Source organism: Tinamus guttatus, unplaced genomic scaffold (genome assembly GCF_059628265.1).
Source record: "Tinamus guttatus ecotype Peru unplaced genomic scaffold, ASM5962826v1 Tinamus_guttatus_pri_ptg000211l, whole genome shotgun sequence".
NCBI lineage: Eukaryota > Metazoa > Chordata > Aves > Tinamiformes > Tinamidae > Tinamus > Tinamus guttatus.
The window spans coordinates 4,413,582-4,431,139 of record NW_028288745.1 but is presented as its reverse complement, the minus strand read 5'-3'; the positions used below and the strand labels follow the sequence as shown (position 1 = coordinate 4,431,139).

Genomic DNA, 17,558 nt, shown 5'->3' with positions numbered 1-17,558 from the left:
GGCTGCTGGTGAAGAGCCTGAGGGTGCTGTGGGAGAGCCACGTCGCTTACAGGGCTGAACGAGGTGTGCCTGTGGCCTCCGGAGTGGGCAGCACCAAGAGTAGAGCCTGTGGAGGCAGCTGAGGAGCTGCTGGTGAGCAGGGGCTGCTGACGGACCTGCTGCACTGAGCCGGGAACGGAGCAGCCCTTGGTCCTCCACGGACTCATGGTTGATGCTGGAACTGCTCCCCTAGTGCAGGCCAGTGCTTGAAGAGGTGCTGGGGGAGGCCCGCTCATCCCACCATGGTGCTGCCGCCACCTGACAAGCGCCACGTGTGTCTCACCACCATCGTCATCATGACCAGCATGGCCTTCATGGACGCCTACCTGGTGGAGCAGAACCAGGGGCCCCGCAAGATCGGCGTCTGCATCATTGTGCTGGTGGGAGACATCTGCTTCCTCATCGTGCTGCGCTACGTGGCAGTGTGGGTGGGAGCAGAGGTGAAGACCGCCAAGCGGGGCTACGCCATGATCCTTTGGTTCCTGTACATCTTTGTGCTGGAGATCAAGCTCTACTTCATCTTTCAGAACTACAAATCTGACAAGAAGAACTTGGAGACAGTGGCCAGAAAAGCCCTGACCTTGCTGCTCTCCATCTGTGTGCCAGGGCTCTACTTGGTGCTGGTGGCCTTGGACAGCATGGAGTACATACGGACCTTTCGGAAGAAAGAGGACCTACGGGGGCGTCTCTTCTGGGTGGCCCTCGACCTGCTGGATATCTTGGACATACAGGCCAACCTGTGGGAGCCGCACAGGACTGGTCTGCCCATCTGGGCAGAGGGGCTCATGTTCTTCTACTGCTACATATTGCTCCTGATCCTGCCTTGTGTGTCCCTCAGTGAGATCAGCATGCAAGGAGAGCACATCGCCCCACAGAAAATGATGCTCTACCCCGTCCTCAGCTTGGTCACCATTAACATTGTCACCATTTTCATCCGGGCCGTCAACATGGTCTTGTTTCAAGACAGCAGGGTCTCCACCATCTTTATTGGCAAGAACATCATCGCAATAGCCACCAAGGCGTGCACGTTCCTCGAGTACAAGCGGCAGGTGAAGGAGTTCCCCCAGAACGCCATTGCCCTGGAGCTCCAGCAGAACTCCCTGTCCCACAACCAGACCATGCACAGCGCGCAGGGCATTCCCCACGAGCCCTCACCCACCAGCGAGATCCTCGACACATGATGACCTGCCCCACAGCCAGCCTTGGTTCAGATAGCCCCAGGGTGAGCAGAGGAGAGCTGCTCTGCCGCTGCGCGGGGTGAGCGTGACCCACAGATCCCGGCAGCGAGGGCTCTTCTAGGCACAAACCATCGACCATGTTTTAATTGAGCTACGGAGTGTCCCCTAGACCTCTTCATCTCAGGTATAGCCCTAGGAGTCCTCCAGACAAACCAAATGAACTTGCAAGGGACCTGAACCAGCTAATCTTCTCCCTCTCTCTCCCTTTTTTCCACCAACTTCTCCGTTTCCAAGCAAAGATCGCTCATGTTGCAATGTCCCTTTTTACTCCTCGAGCGTCTCACCTTTACTCTGAGTCTGGAATGAAGATTTTCTTACTGGAGACCATTTTTATGGAGCAGGGTCGGGGAGTATAGGTGTATGGGTGGGGGGAGGGTGGTGCGGCTGAACCAGTAAAATACTGTGATTGTAGATGTCTCTTACTTGGAATGGTTGTGTTTACACTTTCCTATTTATACGATCTCCTGTGCCCAGGGGCTGGTTGTGGCCAGGGGCAGAGAGCAGCGCGGGGAGAGCTAGCCCAGCTCCTCACCCTCTGGGGCTGGTGGCCCATGCCAGGGGCTGCACCTCTGCCGCTGCACTGCGCCAGCTCTGCCCAGAGCAATATTTGACAGGCTGGAGTTAATCTAATGCTGGTGTTTTATGTATTTCCTTCACTTTGAACAACTCAGCACAATATTTCTATTTTTAGAAGGGTCTGTCTCTCTCTTTCCCTGGTGTTGCAAACCTTCTTGGCACGGCCACCGGCACCGGCAGGTCCCGAGGAGAGCTTAGTTATTAGGACGGCGACGATGCATTTCACTCCAGCATCGAACATTTATAAAGAGGGCTGCTTTCCACAGCTACTATATTTTTAAAATAAAACATTTCAGAAAAAAGAAAAACATAAAAATTGTCCGGGAGGGATGTGCTGCCCAGGGCGTGGAGCTCGGCGCTAGGTTCGGATCCGCTCCGCTCTCGTGCGTGTGGCAAATGGTGCTTGGTTGACCACCTGGTTGGTGGCAGCGGCTGCAGGCGAGGGCCAGCTGGCCAATAAAAGCCCCATGACAACGATGGCTTTTCGTGGTCTTTGCTCTGCTGGAGACCCGGAGGGAAGGAGGAAGGAGGGCAGCAGCACGTGGTCAGAATTGCTCGGCTCCTTCGGTACCTACTGAGGATTGCTGGCTCTGTGGTTTTGAGCTGGTCCCACATATCACGTAAGGAAGCGGGTCTGTCTGTTGGAGAAAGTTGATTCTTTGCAGATTTTTTTTTTCTTTTCTTTTCTTTTTTTTTTTTTTAAAAGGAGGCAAACAGAAGAACTTCACTTCAAGCATACCAAAACAGGTGAGTTTGCTTCTTCTAAATCAAACATTTTACTTTGAGAGACTGGAAGAAACCACTTGCTGTATTCCACATTTTTCTCCCATATTTTCTTCTGGCTGAGCTTCCTGAAGTTGACCTAAATCCACAAATCACTTCAGTCTCTGTCTTTTCAGCCCATCATGATCTGTCCAAAACATTTCACATAGCCCCGATCCAGCCTTCCAAGTTTAGGAAGAGCCCATCACGTCACTGTGAAGCTCCCCTGGACACCGCGCTTCACAGGGACAGCTCTGCGGGGGTTTCTGTGCTGGCAATGAACCCACGGAGACGCAAACCTGTATCTTTGCCAGCAAAAGTGAGTTTGCAAGAGATCAAGATCTGGGTGGCTGACGGGAAAACTTTCTGCTTTCTTTCCCTTGGAGAGAAAAGGTGGTTTACAAGGTATTAGCAGAAATTAATTAAATTGCTAAATTGTTACAGAATGCCTATGGAATTGCATCTTGCATCTCTGCTGGTACTGTTAAGCTACATGCGATTAGCATCGGTGCAATTAACTCCCAAGTATCTAATAACATTCTGTCATCCTCTTAGGTAATTAATTTATGAGCCTTTATTTTACAGCTTGTCCCAAGAAGACAGACAAACCCGCAGGTGCTCAAAATCAGTGCCTGAGGCCTGAATGCAGATGTCCCATCCTCTGGTTCTGCATTTGGTGAGTCCTAAGGCTGCTCAGGACATGGGTTTTGATGTCCTTCCCAGCACCAACAGCTTAGGGTGCAGCATGTGCAGAGAGGCTGGAGCTGGGCACACAAGTCCCAGGGGCTTTTCTAGCCTGTGCGGATAAGTGGGCTGGATGCACGGGACAACTGCTCCCATCTCAGCCCTGTGTTAGGGGAAGGTGCTGTTTTGCTGTGCATGAGGAGAACTAAAGGAAACAATAAAAACTAGGTAGGCTGGAACCAAGCAATTTTTCAGCTTTCCACTGAGGAGGTGTGTTGGCAAACAGCTCCTCTGCGCAGCGAGCAATCCTCCTGGCAAGCTAGGGGCTTTATACCTCCCGAAGTGAGAGAAACGCATCAAAAACATGGCAGAAAGTGGAAATTCCCAGCCCGCCAGGGGAAAACATGCAAGGATGTCAACGGGCATCGCTTTTTGCACCATCTCCAATGTCTCTGTGCTGCAGATGCTGCTCTGCAGACCCTTTGGTGGTGCCTGCTTCCATCCAAAGGGTGCGAGCATGGATGGGAGCTCTCGGCCTTGGCCAGGAGGGATTGGCGGTGCCCCATGGCAAACAAGCTGAGATCGCTGCCCGGCCAGAGGCGACACGCTGGGCTGGCCCCATCCACTTCCAATCTGGAGGTTTGTCCCCAAAACAGGAGCTCACAATTGAACAGAACTGGCACGTCTGCACAGTCCTGCTCCACTGTATGGAAATTTGGAGCTTCCCACAGTTTTAATCCTGGCTTTGAATGCTCTCGATTTTTAATGTGTGCCTGGTTTTCCGGTTGGCCGTCCTTGAAGGACAATATCCATTTAAGCTACTGATTTGTGCGTGCTCATTTAATTTCACCTTAATAAAGATTTTATGTGGTTTTGACATGTTCAGTGCCTCAAATGTATTGATCACAGCAGCCCAAAGAAACATTATGACCATAACGGCTCAGGAAGTGCTGAAAAGGCCCTGGCAAGGTATATTGATTGCCCTTTTTCTACAGTTGTTGGAAGACAAAACCATTCAAAGGAAACAACTAGTATTGTTGTTTGTTTTCAAGTGAAATTCCCTGGAGTCGCAGCGTTTTATGTGCACAGGGAGCATTTGCAAACGCATCCCTGCAGCATGAAAGTGCAGAGAAATAACAAAGCTAGGAAGATGCCCACATTCCTCATTGCTGGTTTTTCTTCAAGAGAAGATGCGAGACCACAGCTTAAAAGAGACCAGCTGTAGCATGCTGAGGAAAACGGCAAATCTTCTTCTGAAATCTGTTTTTACAGATGTGGGTTTCCCTATCAGCTGTTCCCAGCTAACCTGCCCTCCATGTCTGTGTGAAAACATGGAGACATTATGGGCATGGTACACTAAGTCCAAAGGAGATAAAAATTAGTAGAATGATCCATGGGCACCATTAGAAATGTACTTGGAATGGAAGAAGAGGATAATTAGCTCCTTGACGCCAATATATGCATACAAATATGCACCCTGGGGGCCCGTGTGCAGTCACCTGCCCGATTGCTAATGGGAGAATTCTTCACAAAGACGATTTCCTAATTGCAGCCGATTTCCTCCAAAGCAAGAGCAGTGACGTCCCTCAGAGGGAGCCAGAAGACGTGAAGGAAACCTAGGTGGGAATGGAGGAGCTCCAACCACGCTCCCTTCTCCGGGCATGGCCGAAGCGAGCGGTCAGCCCTGCCTTGCTCCCCAGGGCACAGCGGGCGCTCACGAGAGGGCGAGTGCGGGACCTGGAGCAGGCCGGGCACATCCTCGCACCCGCCGGGTGCCGGGGAGGCTGAGATCTACCAAAATCACATCTCGGCTCAGCCCCCGAGGCTCGTTCTGCCCAACGGAACAAGCACCTAGAGCAGAAAAAGGCACTGTGTGCCTGTCTTGGGCCAGTGCCAGGGAGGACTTAGTATTCCGAAAATGTCTTCAGATGTTTCACTTCACAGCTGGCGAATGAACTCTGAGTACTCAATAAACCTCTTTGTAAGAAATTATCTCTCATTAATCTCTCTGCTGAGGCTGGCACCTGAAATGGCGTAAATCTTTACCTGCAGAGCCCAGCACGCAGGGGAATGGGCAATAAGCACTAGGAGAGCTATACAGGGAGGGCCTCAAGTGGCGAATAAAGAAGAAATTCACAGAAAACTTTCCTCCTGATCCCTCTGGGGATCCCCTGCTTTGGAGCCTGCACGGTAAGAGCTTCACCCCGTCTGCATCGCTCAGCACCGCTGCAGGCTGTACCGGCTCGTGCATGCCCTGCACCATCACCACCCTGCAACCTTGCAGCCCTTGGGCTCGTGCAGGACAGTGCTGCAAAACGGGGCAGGGAGGCAAAAAAGGATGATTCGAGCAAACCATGAGCAGCTCGCAATAGAAATAGCATGCAGAACTTGCTCCCTCATGGAGGATTTTTAATTTTTTTCGTTGTCTTTGGGTCTTGTGCAACAGATGGCCGGAGCCATGGGGGCCCGGCATGCCAGCGCTGCCTCCAGCACGGGCGTCCTTGGAGCAGCCGGCCTCGTGTGCGGCGACAGAGGTACCGGCTGCAGCGCCCGCACCCAGAACGAATGAAATAACCCCACACTGGAGGACATCCATCCTGCGACCGCAACTACCGTGTTGAGCTGGAAACTCTGTTCGGTCCCAGTTCTAAGAATCCGCTTTTATCTATGCCTAACGTCCCGTGACTAGTGTCCAATGAGGAGCAATTAAGCATTTGCTCAGATAAAATGTATGCCTCCAAGCAATAACCAGGCAAGGAATCTGTCGCTGCAATGCTAATACATAATTTTGCACCACGAAAATTACAGCGTATCTTAAAAATTCCTCTGTGCCGGAGTAATCACTGTGGTCTCCAGGCTTGCCCGCAATGTCAGCTCTCTGTGGGCTGGTGCTCCCCATGCCATAAGGCGTTGCAGAGCGGGGAAGCAATCGGTTCTGAGCAGCTGGGGCATCTGGTTTTCATTTTACCACTCAGAAGGGGTAAAATTTTACAACTCCAGTGCTCATGAGCAGCAGCTCCGGGAGGCACCTCGTACCAGCATGACTTAGCAAAGCGCCTCTCTGCGACTGCGAGTGCATATGAACTTTTAAACATGTCCTTTAACCAGCTCCTGAAGGACTTGTGCTCTTTTAATGAGCATCCCAGAACAGAAAAGCTCTCTATGAAGTATTAGCTCAGGGAACCAAAAAGCAACCTTGCCAACACACAGTATCAGATTTGATTGACAAGGCCAGCACCCGTAAACTGCACTGATTGACATTAATTAGTCTGCCAGCCTTTAATTGCTTCTGATCATGTCCTACATCACTCTGATTAAAAACTTAATCCCGTTCCAAGAATCAATGCATCGGCATGGGGGGAGTTCAAGAGGATCCCAGCGGGGCTGTCACGCAGGACGCCTGCACTCGCTGCGTGTGGACGATGGTCTCGGGTGATGCCTCTGCCCGTGCTCAGCCCCTGGGTCTTCCGCCCACCGAGGCTGATTTCTGCTCCCATTGCAGCTGTTCCCATGGCAGCCAGCAGCCGCTCCGGGGCCGGGAAGGGAAGTGCTGGGCCGTGCTCGCGCTCTGCGGCTCTGAGAATGTCCCTGAGCGCTGGCCGAGAGCGGCGTCCCCTCTAATTTAAAGGGAAAATCTTGGGAAAAGCACGAGAGCATGAGGAGGCCCGGCGGCCCCTGGATGACTTCCCATCTCCCACTCCGCCTCCACACTAATCCCATCGCGTGCCAGGACCGATGGGACTCACGCTGCCAGCACGAGGGATGTGCCAGGGGGAGGAGGAGGAGGCAGGAGGGCGGGCAGCACGGGATGGAGGATGCTCCCCGGCATCCCACGTCTCTCTGCAAAGCTTTTGCAGCTGCTTTGCTAACGAGTCCTCTCGGACAGGAGCACGATGTCACCTCGCATTTCTCTGCAGCACCTGGGGAAGACCAGGAGCGGTGACAGTCGCCTTGGCCTCCTCCCCTGGCTGGCTCTGCCAGTGGCCCATCCCCTGCACTCGTTGGCACACTTTGCATCGCGAGAGGGCTTTCAGATAAAAACCATGGCACACAGAGAAAGGCCAGTAGTGAAATCATGGAGAGCAAAGCCAGTGCTGCCCAGGGGACCTGAATTGCTTCAGGCAGCAGAAAATCCCGTAGCAGAAGCGAGGCCCGCGCCGGCGTCAGGGGCCAGGCTGCTAATAGGGACCGATGAGCTGTTTAAAGCAAAGGCTCTGCCTCCGTGTTAACACACTCCGCCACGGCGCTGGGAAATTAAGCACGCTCATGAGACAGAAGCAGAATTATCTCCAAATGGGTTTTTCTTCCCAGCATTGCCAAAGCAGTATCGGTCTTGTCAGTGATGTCAAAAGCTGGAGCTACAAGGCAGAAGATGCCCCAGCCAGGGTTGGAGCAGCTCTCGACCTGGCATCCAGCCCTGCAAAGAGCAGGGAATGCCCCTGCGCGCGCCTGCCTGCTTCGCCTGTTCCGTGTCTATGGCCCCTTTTATTTGTGAATGGAAGGCATCAGCTTACTCATGCAAAAATGCTGGTGGAAAGGACATGCCTGGTGCCTGGCGGTGAGCAGAGAGCGGGGAAGGAACGGCCCTGCCTTCGGGAAAGGCTCCTTTGCACTGGAGTGGGTGCAAAGCTCCCAGGCAAAAAGCAGCGCTCGTCTCCCATCGCACTCCCAAGGCGTCGGGATCTAATTATCCAGTAGCATGGTTTGGTGATGCTTTCCCAGATGCATAATGGATAGGGAGAATATTGACTAAGTAACGGGCTTTTGGGACTAGGGAGCCAAGGCTTTTTTCGTCCCGGCAAGGGAAACCCCTCCGGACTGCAGGGTGCAACCCTGGCACCTCCTGCAGCTGTGCTCCGAGGTTGCACAGTCCCCTTGAGTACGTCAGACCTTCTTCTCTTTTGTCTCTTTTTTTTTTTTCTAAAGTGTATTTTAAGCCCTCATTAGATAGCATCTCCCTCACTTGAGCGTTTTCATGCAAGCTAAATTCCTGCTTTTGCGAGGGAGCGGGTGCGCTCGCCGAGTTGCCATAGTTACTGATGCCTGCGCCTCCGGTTTCGCAGGCTGACGGCTGCCCCAGCCTCGTGCGCGTGGAATAAACTGCGCAGCCCCGAAAGCAAAATAAAGTGAAGCATTAAGGAACTTGCGGTTCAGGGAGCAGACGCCGGGAATCAGCTATCAGAATTAATCACGTTACTGAGCTCGGATTAAAATAAGCCAGGCCCTCAGGCCAAACAGGAAAGCAGGATGAGCTCTGGGCTGAATGGGCAGGGGATGCTGCAGCAATGTAACATTACGGGAGCTGTCACCTCCCGTCTGCGTGCCAAAACCAGGCGGGACAGCACGGTCCAGAGCAGCCCAGGTCTGTCCAAATGCCGCTTTGAGGGAGAGGTGACAGGCAAAGAGCCCCAGTGTGTGATGCTGGGCTGGAAAAGCATCACTTCTGCCAAGCCGGGCTCGCAGTGCTTTGCGCCCTGCTTCCAAGATGATAAGCTCTTTAACTGTCTTCACCTCGATGGGTGATTTAAGGAGTGCAATCTGTTTAGTTTAATAAAGAGGCCAGTAAGAAGAAACCTGATCAGTCTTGGAGTACCCATGCAGGGAGATGATGCCTGATATTAAACGGCACTTAACTGCAGCTGATAAAGACACACCAACCTTCAGCACCTGAAAACTCAGCTGAAAACAATGTAACACATGCTTTTCTTGTAAGGGTTTTGGGCTCTCAGAGGTTTTGGAGAGATGTGGTGGGTTTGGCTGGGCTTGTGGTCAGAGGGCATGTGGACTGTTGCTGTCTGCTATGGATGGTGGGGGGCCAAGCTTGTGGCCAGCAGCTTCCCCTCCTAGCCATGGGGATGCAGAGACCCTGAAGGAGAAGAAAAGCAACATTCATAGTGTGGAAAATTCTGGGGTGGTGGTTCTTGTTTTCCTAGCTCTGCTAGAAAACTTAGGAGGTTGGTTTTCAAGCGCTGCCAGGGGTTGATGCAGGGGTTGAGCTGCCTGGCTCTTGGGTGGCCCTGCACAACCCAGGGGTGCACATGTCCTTCCTGGGCTCAGCTCCTGGCTGCTCCCTGCTACCCAATGCTGAGCATGGGGGCTGCCAACCTCTGCAATGGCCTTGGGGATGGTGTATGAGCGCGGAGAGCATCAAACACATCTGCTACTGTGAGTCTCCCCAGTCAACGGGTCGCCTGGTTGTCCGGAGCCTCCCCAATGGCTCCTTGTGGTGTTTGCTTGCCTCTCTCATGCTATGTATTTGCATACATCCAATTTACAGCTCCCGTCATCTAACTGCCTGGCTAATTGGGCAGCTGGTCTCGGCAGTGCTGATTTACTGCTCGGCTGATGACATAATGTGCGGTTGTGCGTGCGGGAGGCAGCGCCAAACCCGCCTCGCTGGAGCCCAGCTCCACCGTGGACTTTGCTGTATGGCACTAATATCACTGCCATCTGTGGGTTTTCCCTACACTTTTAGCACACTCTAGTGCAGGGCTTTTCCTGGGGAGTAAAGTGCTCCCCAAACCTGGCAGCACGGAGAGATGCAGTTTGCTGGCTCCTCCGTGTGCCGAGCAGCAGAAACGAGCTCAGGGCCTGTCCCCGTCTCCCCCGTGCTACTCTAGCCTGCCCGTCCCGCCGGGAGCAATCGGAGGCCGGAGCGCCACAGAGCAGCAATGCGTGCGCTGATGGATCCCTGTCGCAATCTCCGGGCAGCAGGTGGGCCTTAGCATATTGAAACGCCGCTCTCCCAGGTCCGCCTGGGCTGATTTTTCCCTGGTCTCTTAGTAACTGGCTGTTCCAGGGTATGTTAATACGCATTTAAATTCTCCAAAGAGCAGAAAATTAAAGGAAATTATGAATCAATTTACGTTTCGTCTGATTCATAAACCAACACACTCTACAAAATGAGTTGATTTGAAATAATTAAGGTTAAGAATGTCCTCATCACCTCTCCAATAACTCCTCTAGCTGCACTACATGTTCCCCATCCTCACTCCCGCCCTCCTTAGCATTTCTAATGACATATCTCCCTTTGTTTCTTTCCAAGACATCGCAAATTTAGTGGGCAATTAAAAAGTGATGTGTTATAATAATAATAGCAACAGCAATGACATCGGTAAGAGCGTTATGCTGCTAGTGCAGAGCAAGAAGCTGGGAGCTCAAGGAAGCCCGATGAGGAGCAGGAGATCCCTGCTGCAGTCCTACCATCCATAGGGCAGCTCCAGCGCTGGGGATCGGATTATGCAGAGTTATAAAGAATTATAGTTAAGTCCTGTATGCCCTCAGCTCAAGCCGTGTCCCAGGCACGGGCACCACTCAGGTGGCAATCGAGGTGGCCCAGGTCTCGGTGCCCTCATCCCTGTCCACCTGCAGCCCAGGTGTCGGAGCAGGAGCTTCCAGCCCACACCAACCAAACCAAGTTTTGCAGAGGCAGACGTTTCACACTTTAAAAACAAACTGGAAATCAGACAAGAACAGCATTAATATTTATTCAGAAGCTTTAATATTTGGAAAAAGACAACTCATGGATGCTGTGTGCTCAGTGTTGGTAGTACTGCTTCTAGCTTGCATGGACTTAATTCTTTTTATCTGAGTCTAAAGGCATGAGACGGGCTGTTTTTGCAGCAATGAGCTGCATTTCCCCAGCCTCAAGCATGTGTTTGCTTCCATTGCTGCTTTTTACTGGCATTGGCCACTCGCTCTGCCTGCCGCCCCAGCTCAGATCCTGGAAAACGCTGTCCCAGTTATTTCATCTCTCCCAGGAATGCCTGGCAGCTTTTACAACATGTTGGAGTGCCATTTTTGCTCTTGGGCTGCAGGAAATTAAATGCCTTCGGGTTGTCTCTGAGGGTACTAAAGAAAGAGTCCGGGAGGCTTATTAAACTTCATTCCATTTTTATCCACACTGAAGCTGTGTTAAATAACTCCATCGAGGCACGTTTGGAGCCTCTGCCATTTGCTTATCCACGGGACAGGCAGCTGCACGGAGTATTACAAGTTCAAAACTGTAAGAAGTCTCACTTGTTCTCTCATTTACTGCACGTATTTACCACTGACCTTCCCTTTCCCCTGGCGCTTCCCCAGCGCAGCATCTCTTTGCCCTCCAAACGCAGCTCCTGAGGAGGTGGCAAAGTGCAGGGTGTAGGGTTGGCTAAGGATGTACTTTGGGACAGAAAGCAGGGATTTTGGGTACCTGAGGCAGAAGAGGGGCCCCATCTTGTTATTATAGAAATAGTGCTGGCATTTGCAAAATGCCCCTTGCTTTGCTGCAAGGGGCTGAATCGCTGCTTTTTGGCATTGCTGGATCTCTAGGAAAATTCTCTTCCACATTGTGTATGTGAAAATACCTTTTAAATGATTGCTACATCACAGGGAAATGGCATGGCTATTTTAGTAATTATCCATTTTATAGATTCATAAGTTTTAAGGCCAGAAGGGGCTATGATGATCCGCAGAGCTGCAGCCAGAGAGTCCCACCCCGCGATGCAACCTCCAGGCCAGGGCTTCGGGCCGAGCTGCAGTCCAGCTTCTGGCAGTGTGAAACCCAGCAGAAAGCATCGAATATGGGAGAATTTACAGCACGCGGCGGTGCACGGCACCAGGGGTAAGCGAGCCCTCTCCCGGGATGCTCAGCCCCCTCGTTCGCGGCACTTTTCATATTCAGCCGTATGCTACGGGGATCTGCTGCGCTACTGTCCCTGCGGCTCTTCAAACGTCCCGTGATAGCCAAGGGAGAGGAGAGCCCCTTTTTTGGCTTGGGATCCATTTTTCCCATCTGTGAAACAGGAATAGTGGATCTACTTTCCCCCTGCCCTGCTCCCACCTCCGCCAAGGACAGGGCTCTGCAGCTGCTCGGTACCAGGAGTACCCATCCTGCTAACGCCAGCCGTGGATTTCTGCTTTGGGATGAGCCCGTGCGTGCTCAGCAGTGTGTTCACCCTTCTGCAATGCTCACGCTGACGGCCGATGCCCTAAACCAAGGCTCAGGCCCCACAGCACGTCTCCTCCCTGAGCAACAAGCATCCCCGGAGCATCTCCGGCACCAGGAATGCCGGGCGCCCGGGAGCAGCCGCTGCTCGTGCTGGTTGTCCTGGCAACGCGCCGGCTCACCTGTGAGCTGGGAATTAAGTGGACTCTAATTTTATCGCTGGGGTTCATTAGGTTAATTAAATAGTATGGCCGCGCTCTGTTAATCAGCTTTGCGACAGGAGAGTGGATTCAGCAGGAGCCGGACTGCCGCTCCAAAGGCGCTCGGCTAATGATGCTAAATCCAACGTCACACAGTGGGGATTAGTGTCCTTCACCTGCTCCTATCACTGTCCCTCCACGGGGGACGAGCGAGCGGGACGGGGCTGATGGTGGCCATGAGCAGGGTCTGGGTGCTTGCCAGGCACCTCAGAGCTGTGCTGTGCTCTGGCCCTGACCTTGGCAGCCAAGGTGGTCACTTACGTGGCCTCCATGTGGCTTGTTCTGGGGGCACCTGTCCCCAAAACCCCATGGAAGCCAGTGGCGGGCGCAGGAGCACTGCTAATACAGTGTAAGCAACAGGAAAAGCCATCAGCACTAGTGCAGTGATCAGAACAGGGCTCGTGCTCCCCGCTGCGAGAAGAGGAAGGCAGAAATGAGCAGGGCTCCTGCTGTGCACACGCCAAGGGCTCTCCAAGCGGAGGAAAGAGCCCTCCACCGCCCTTGGCAGAAGAGGGTTTCGAGTTCACACTACAGACCCTCTGCGTTGGCCGCTGTTTGGAAACAAGAAGCCCTCTCCATTCCGCCCCCTGCGTGGCGAGCGGGCTGAGTCAGCCCCGCCGGCTCCAACATGCCTGTTACTCCTGCTGTCCTCCACGGGCAGTTTCTTCACCACTGCAAGGATTTTTTTTTTGACACGCAGCCAAATCCCCTGTCGTCTTTCTTGACACCCTGATCCCACCAGGATCCGTATGTGCGGCTGCAAGTAGCTGTCCCTGGTGGGCTATGATGCCCCATCTCTGTGGTGCTGCTCCAGGGATGTCCCTGGTGCCTGCATGCCCAGCATGGTGGTCTTCTCACTGACCACCTCTCTGCATCGCCGGCCTCTCGGCACAGCCCGTGTCTCTGCATCGCCCACATCCCACGTCACCTGCATCCCACATGGCCCACATCTCTGCATCGCCCACCGCGGTCTCTGTATCCCCCATGCCGCCGGGCATGCAGGTCCCTGCCGGGGGACATCCTGCGGGCACCTGTGCTTGGTGGCCTTCCATCTCCCTCTAGCGGTGCTGGGGATGCTGAGGACGCTGCCCTGCCGGTTCTGGTACCAGCAGAACCCTGCTCAGCTTCCTGCAGCTCCCAAGTGTCCCCCGCACACGGGCACACGGGCACAGCGTTCCTAGCACAGCCTGATCCGGGCCCTCTGAGCTGGTATGTGACACGTCCCCAGGCAAGAGCGACAGGTAGAGAGATGCTCCTCGCTGAGAGGTCCCACGGGCTGGCACTGGCACGCTTGGCGCGGGGCGTGCGGGATTCATGGTGCCCCTTGCCCGGCGGGGAGCGTTCGCCGGTCACCGCGGGCCAGATGCTCACCCAGTGCCCGGGCTGTGACTCCCCGGTCACCTGGAGGGCTGGATGAGGGTGTCCCGGTGCCACCCGCGCACACCGTGGCACAACAGCCGGCAGATAAACGCCTGCTGTGTCAGGATTAACCACCTGGCAGTTTACGAGGCAATCAAAGACAGTGTCTGCGTGTCTGATTATACAACGAATAAGACCTGGCAAATTGCAAAGCGAGTGCATGTTGCAGTGCGTGGGGAGCTCCTCCTTGCCGCTGCTTGGTGCCACATGAAAGCTGTGCCATGCAGCAGTACGCGCTGACCTGCTGCAGCCACTGCGGACGCCCTTAGCAGAAAGGGTGACAGCTCTTCTGACCGATGGTGCTGGGATGGGTAAGTGTTGTGCTTATGCAGCGTGTCACAGATTTTATGGCATCATTTGGGCGTACTTAGCACAAATGGCCAGTGAGCTTCAAGCAGGATCAATAAATAGTGCTTTGGGTGGCTGCAAAACATCCCATGACCCTGCATCAGCCTGTTTGGGAACACTCGTGCTGCTTTCCTCCCGTGGCCCCTGGCTCCCTATGCTGGTGAGGGGGCCCTGAAGCCCCCAAACCTTCCAAGTTTCCAGGGCTTCCAGAGTCCTTGCCGCTCCTGGGCCAGGCGGGATCAGCAGAGCACAGACGACTGGCAGAAATGCTAATTTTAGCCAGCACCCGCTCTGCTCCAGGGAATATATTTATTTCAGAAGCACTGTGTGTTTGTCCTTCTGGAACAAAAAGGCTTCAAGACTTGGGGCTTGTGGAAATCTTCCAAAAATCTGGGATAATCTCACAGAGAAAGGGAATTGTGCTGCAAAGGCTCAGAATGCCTACGGAGACGAGCCCTGAGTTTTCCCACAGTTCCATTAAGAGCCTACCTGCACCCTAACAACTACCAGAGGCCAATCTGTAGCTTCTGCAGACAGCTCTGAAACTGTTCCCAGGCACGCCTCTAAAATAATGCATATACATACATGTATGCCTGATGAGACTGAGCTCTGCCAGCTCATCAGCATAAATGTTAGAAAATGCCACTAGGCTCCTGACCTTAATTCAAATGGACTTGCCTTCCTGCCTGTCTTGGAGTTCTTGCTTCCTTCCCTGCACTTGCTATTTGGATGTTAATGCAGAAAATGCATTTGTTGGCCGTGCCTCGTCCCGGGGGCGCTGCTTAGCGCTCCCTCCACGTGGGATGGTGCCAGTGGCTGGAGACACAACGTGACTCTGTCCGGAGCTCAGTGGGGTGCTCACGGGTGAACCTTTTGCACGTGGGTCTTGGGCTTTAGGGTGCTGCATAGCGCATGGGTGTACGTGCGAGTGCACTGCTTAACTGCAGCGCTGTCACGGGGCAGAGGCATTCCCAAGGGCTCTGCTGCTGCTGGAGTTTGTGGAAGGATGTTGGAGCGAAGGGGAGCACCAAACTGGCCCGGATTGCTCCTTTCCTGTCTGAGTGCCTGACTGAGAGCTCATTTGCTATACAATTTATTGCCTGGAGCTATAAAATCTGCCATCTGCTCGCTCCCTCTCATGGCCATGCTCAGTGGTGCTTCTCATTCCCAGTACAATAAATATATATATACATATTCGTATCCTCGGCCAAAAGCCCTTTTTGTTATTGCTCTTTGGAGCAGGACGTCACTTGGGCACAAGAGGGGTGCTGTATTTTCCCACAACAGCAGTCCCACAGTTTCAGAGGAAGCGACCTGTGCATTAGAAACGGGCTCAGGATCAGCCCACCATGGCTTGTCACATGCTTTGGGAGGGCTGTTAGGGGATGCTGCCCATGCCACCCCGTGCTACAGCACCAGACATAATTCTGATGCAAATACTTTGAAATCCAAAAAACTCCTTAATAAGTGCAAGACTGGGCAATGCAGGCTGATGTTTGCAGGCCAAAAAAAATTGTAAAGCTTGCCAAAACTTCGTGCTTGTGTTTTATTTTGTTTTTGTTTCTTCTTTGTGATTACTATCCGTGACTTATAACACGCCTTGGCCAACTGCTGAGTGCAGAACGACGCCGGAGGCCGTACCGGGTGCGGTTGGTGACCCCTTTGCTGTGTACTGGGCTCCACAGCCTCCCCGCGGATCCCAGACCCAGGACCCTGCATCTCCCCAGCCCTCGCTGGCCACCAGCTGGAGGGAGAGCATCTTCTCCAGACCGCTGGGCAACTCCGAGGCCCTGCAGGAGGGCACGAGCTCTGCTGCCTGGCGCCCGCGCTTTCCTGCTGCATTTCATCCCCTTCCCGGGAGATGGCAGGCGGGTTTTATAAATCTGCAGCCCATATTTACCAGCCGGCAGATGCAACCTGTGCCCAAAAGAGGGCTGGACTAGACTTCGCTGACACCAAAGTGCCTGAGAAGGAGCTGGGAACCGAAATACCTGCATACACAAGGGCTGAAGGCAGCTGAGTTTCTAACTGTGCTCCATCTACTGTCTTCTTGCTTACATGTTCGTTTGAAGACATTGGAAGTGGCTGTGGGCTTGTCCTTCAAAATGCCCTTGTGGCTCTTCCAGGATAGCACAGGCCACATCCTCAAAGTCCGCTTGACTTTGGTGACGTCTTTACCCGCTCCTGTTGGCACGGGACATTGGACCTTTGTGCCTGCCCGCCCCACAGACAGCGCGTTGTTCCACCAGGCGGAAGCGGAGGGACCTGAGACACGGAGCAAACCGGTTACACAGCTTCGAGAGGTGACTCCTGCCCTTGTCACTACTGAACATGGAAAGGGCGGAAACAGTGTCTGCGCTTAAGGGACAAACACAAATGGAAAGGAGGAAAAAATTTTGTGCTTTTGGGGGTACTCTAGTGTATGTGCTGTATTGGCATGCTTGGGTGGTGTGACAAAATCCAACAGGAACGTGGAATTGCAGCCCGTGACCCAGGTATCCTGAACTCCGGGCAGCAGGAAGAGCTGCTGCTCCCCTGAGCGCTGAGCTGCCAGAGGGAGAGCCTGGCCAGGGAGCCGCGTCCCTTGTCCCTCAGCAAAGCCCTGGCGCGAGGCAGGGTGGGTGCAGAACCCTTGGGGACAGCAGAGCGCTTGGGGACATCAGACACGGCTGCTGCAGGGCTGCAGTAGTAACAAGGCTTTTCTTTAGGCACCCATGTCTACGGCTGGAGTCAACCTGGTTGAAGCTAGAGGCAAACTGGCACATGCACCAGGAGCCCAGAGCACCAAATGCAGCGGAGCAGATCCAGGCTGGACACTGCACAAGCAGAGGCTTCTGCCTGCCCCAGCTCTGCCTGGCCTTGGCCACCTTTGTGCCCACGTGGATATCTGCAAAGATCATCAGCAAACAGACCCAGCACAGTGACCTGCTGGTCCCGGGTGCTGCTGAGCCCAAACCCCCAGACTGTCGGGGTCACCGCTGACATTTGTGGCCGTGGTCCTGCTGCTGGCCTGTAGCCCTTGCACCCTCACTCTGAGACCCGGCGTGCCCGAAAAGAGGGACCAAGGGCACTGAAGAGACGAAGGGCATTCAAGGGACGGCAGCTCACTGACATGTGGCTTGCAGTGTGCTTGGGACCGCGCAGGGCGCGCGGGGGCTGCGCAGGGCGCGCGGGGGCTGCGTGGGGGCTGCATGGGGCTGTGCGGGGCTGCGTGGGCTGCGCAGGATGCGTGGGGGCTGCACAGGGCTGCGCTCGCTGCTGCGCGGGGCTATGCGGGGTGTGCGGGGCTGCGCTCGCTGCTGCGCG

At 53.9% G+C, this 17,558-nt stretch overlaps 1 protein-coding gene across 1 annotated transcript; it reads left to right on the top strand.

Moving 5' to 3' along the window:
• Positions 1-261: 261 nt before the first annotated feature.
• On the top strand, positions 262-1,255 carry TMEM121 (transmembrane protein 121). The gene has a single exon (XM_010214455.2). It carries the CDS (start codon positions 282-284, stop codon positions 1,218-1,220), a length of 939 nt encoding a protein of 312 aa, XP_010212757.2. The 5' UTR covers positions 262-281; the 3' UTR covers positions 1,221-1,255.
• Positions 1,256-17,558: the final 16,303 nt, after the last annotated feature.

Bases quoted from the DNA above. Each gene is read 5' to 3' on its own strand.
- TMEM121 (XM_010214455.2), top strand. From the start codon at position 282: ATGGTGCTGCCGCCACCTGACAAGCGCCACGTGTGTCTCACCACCATC.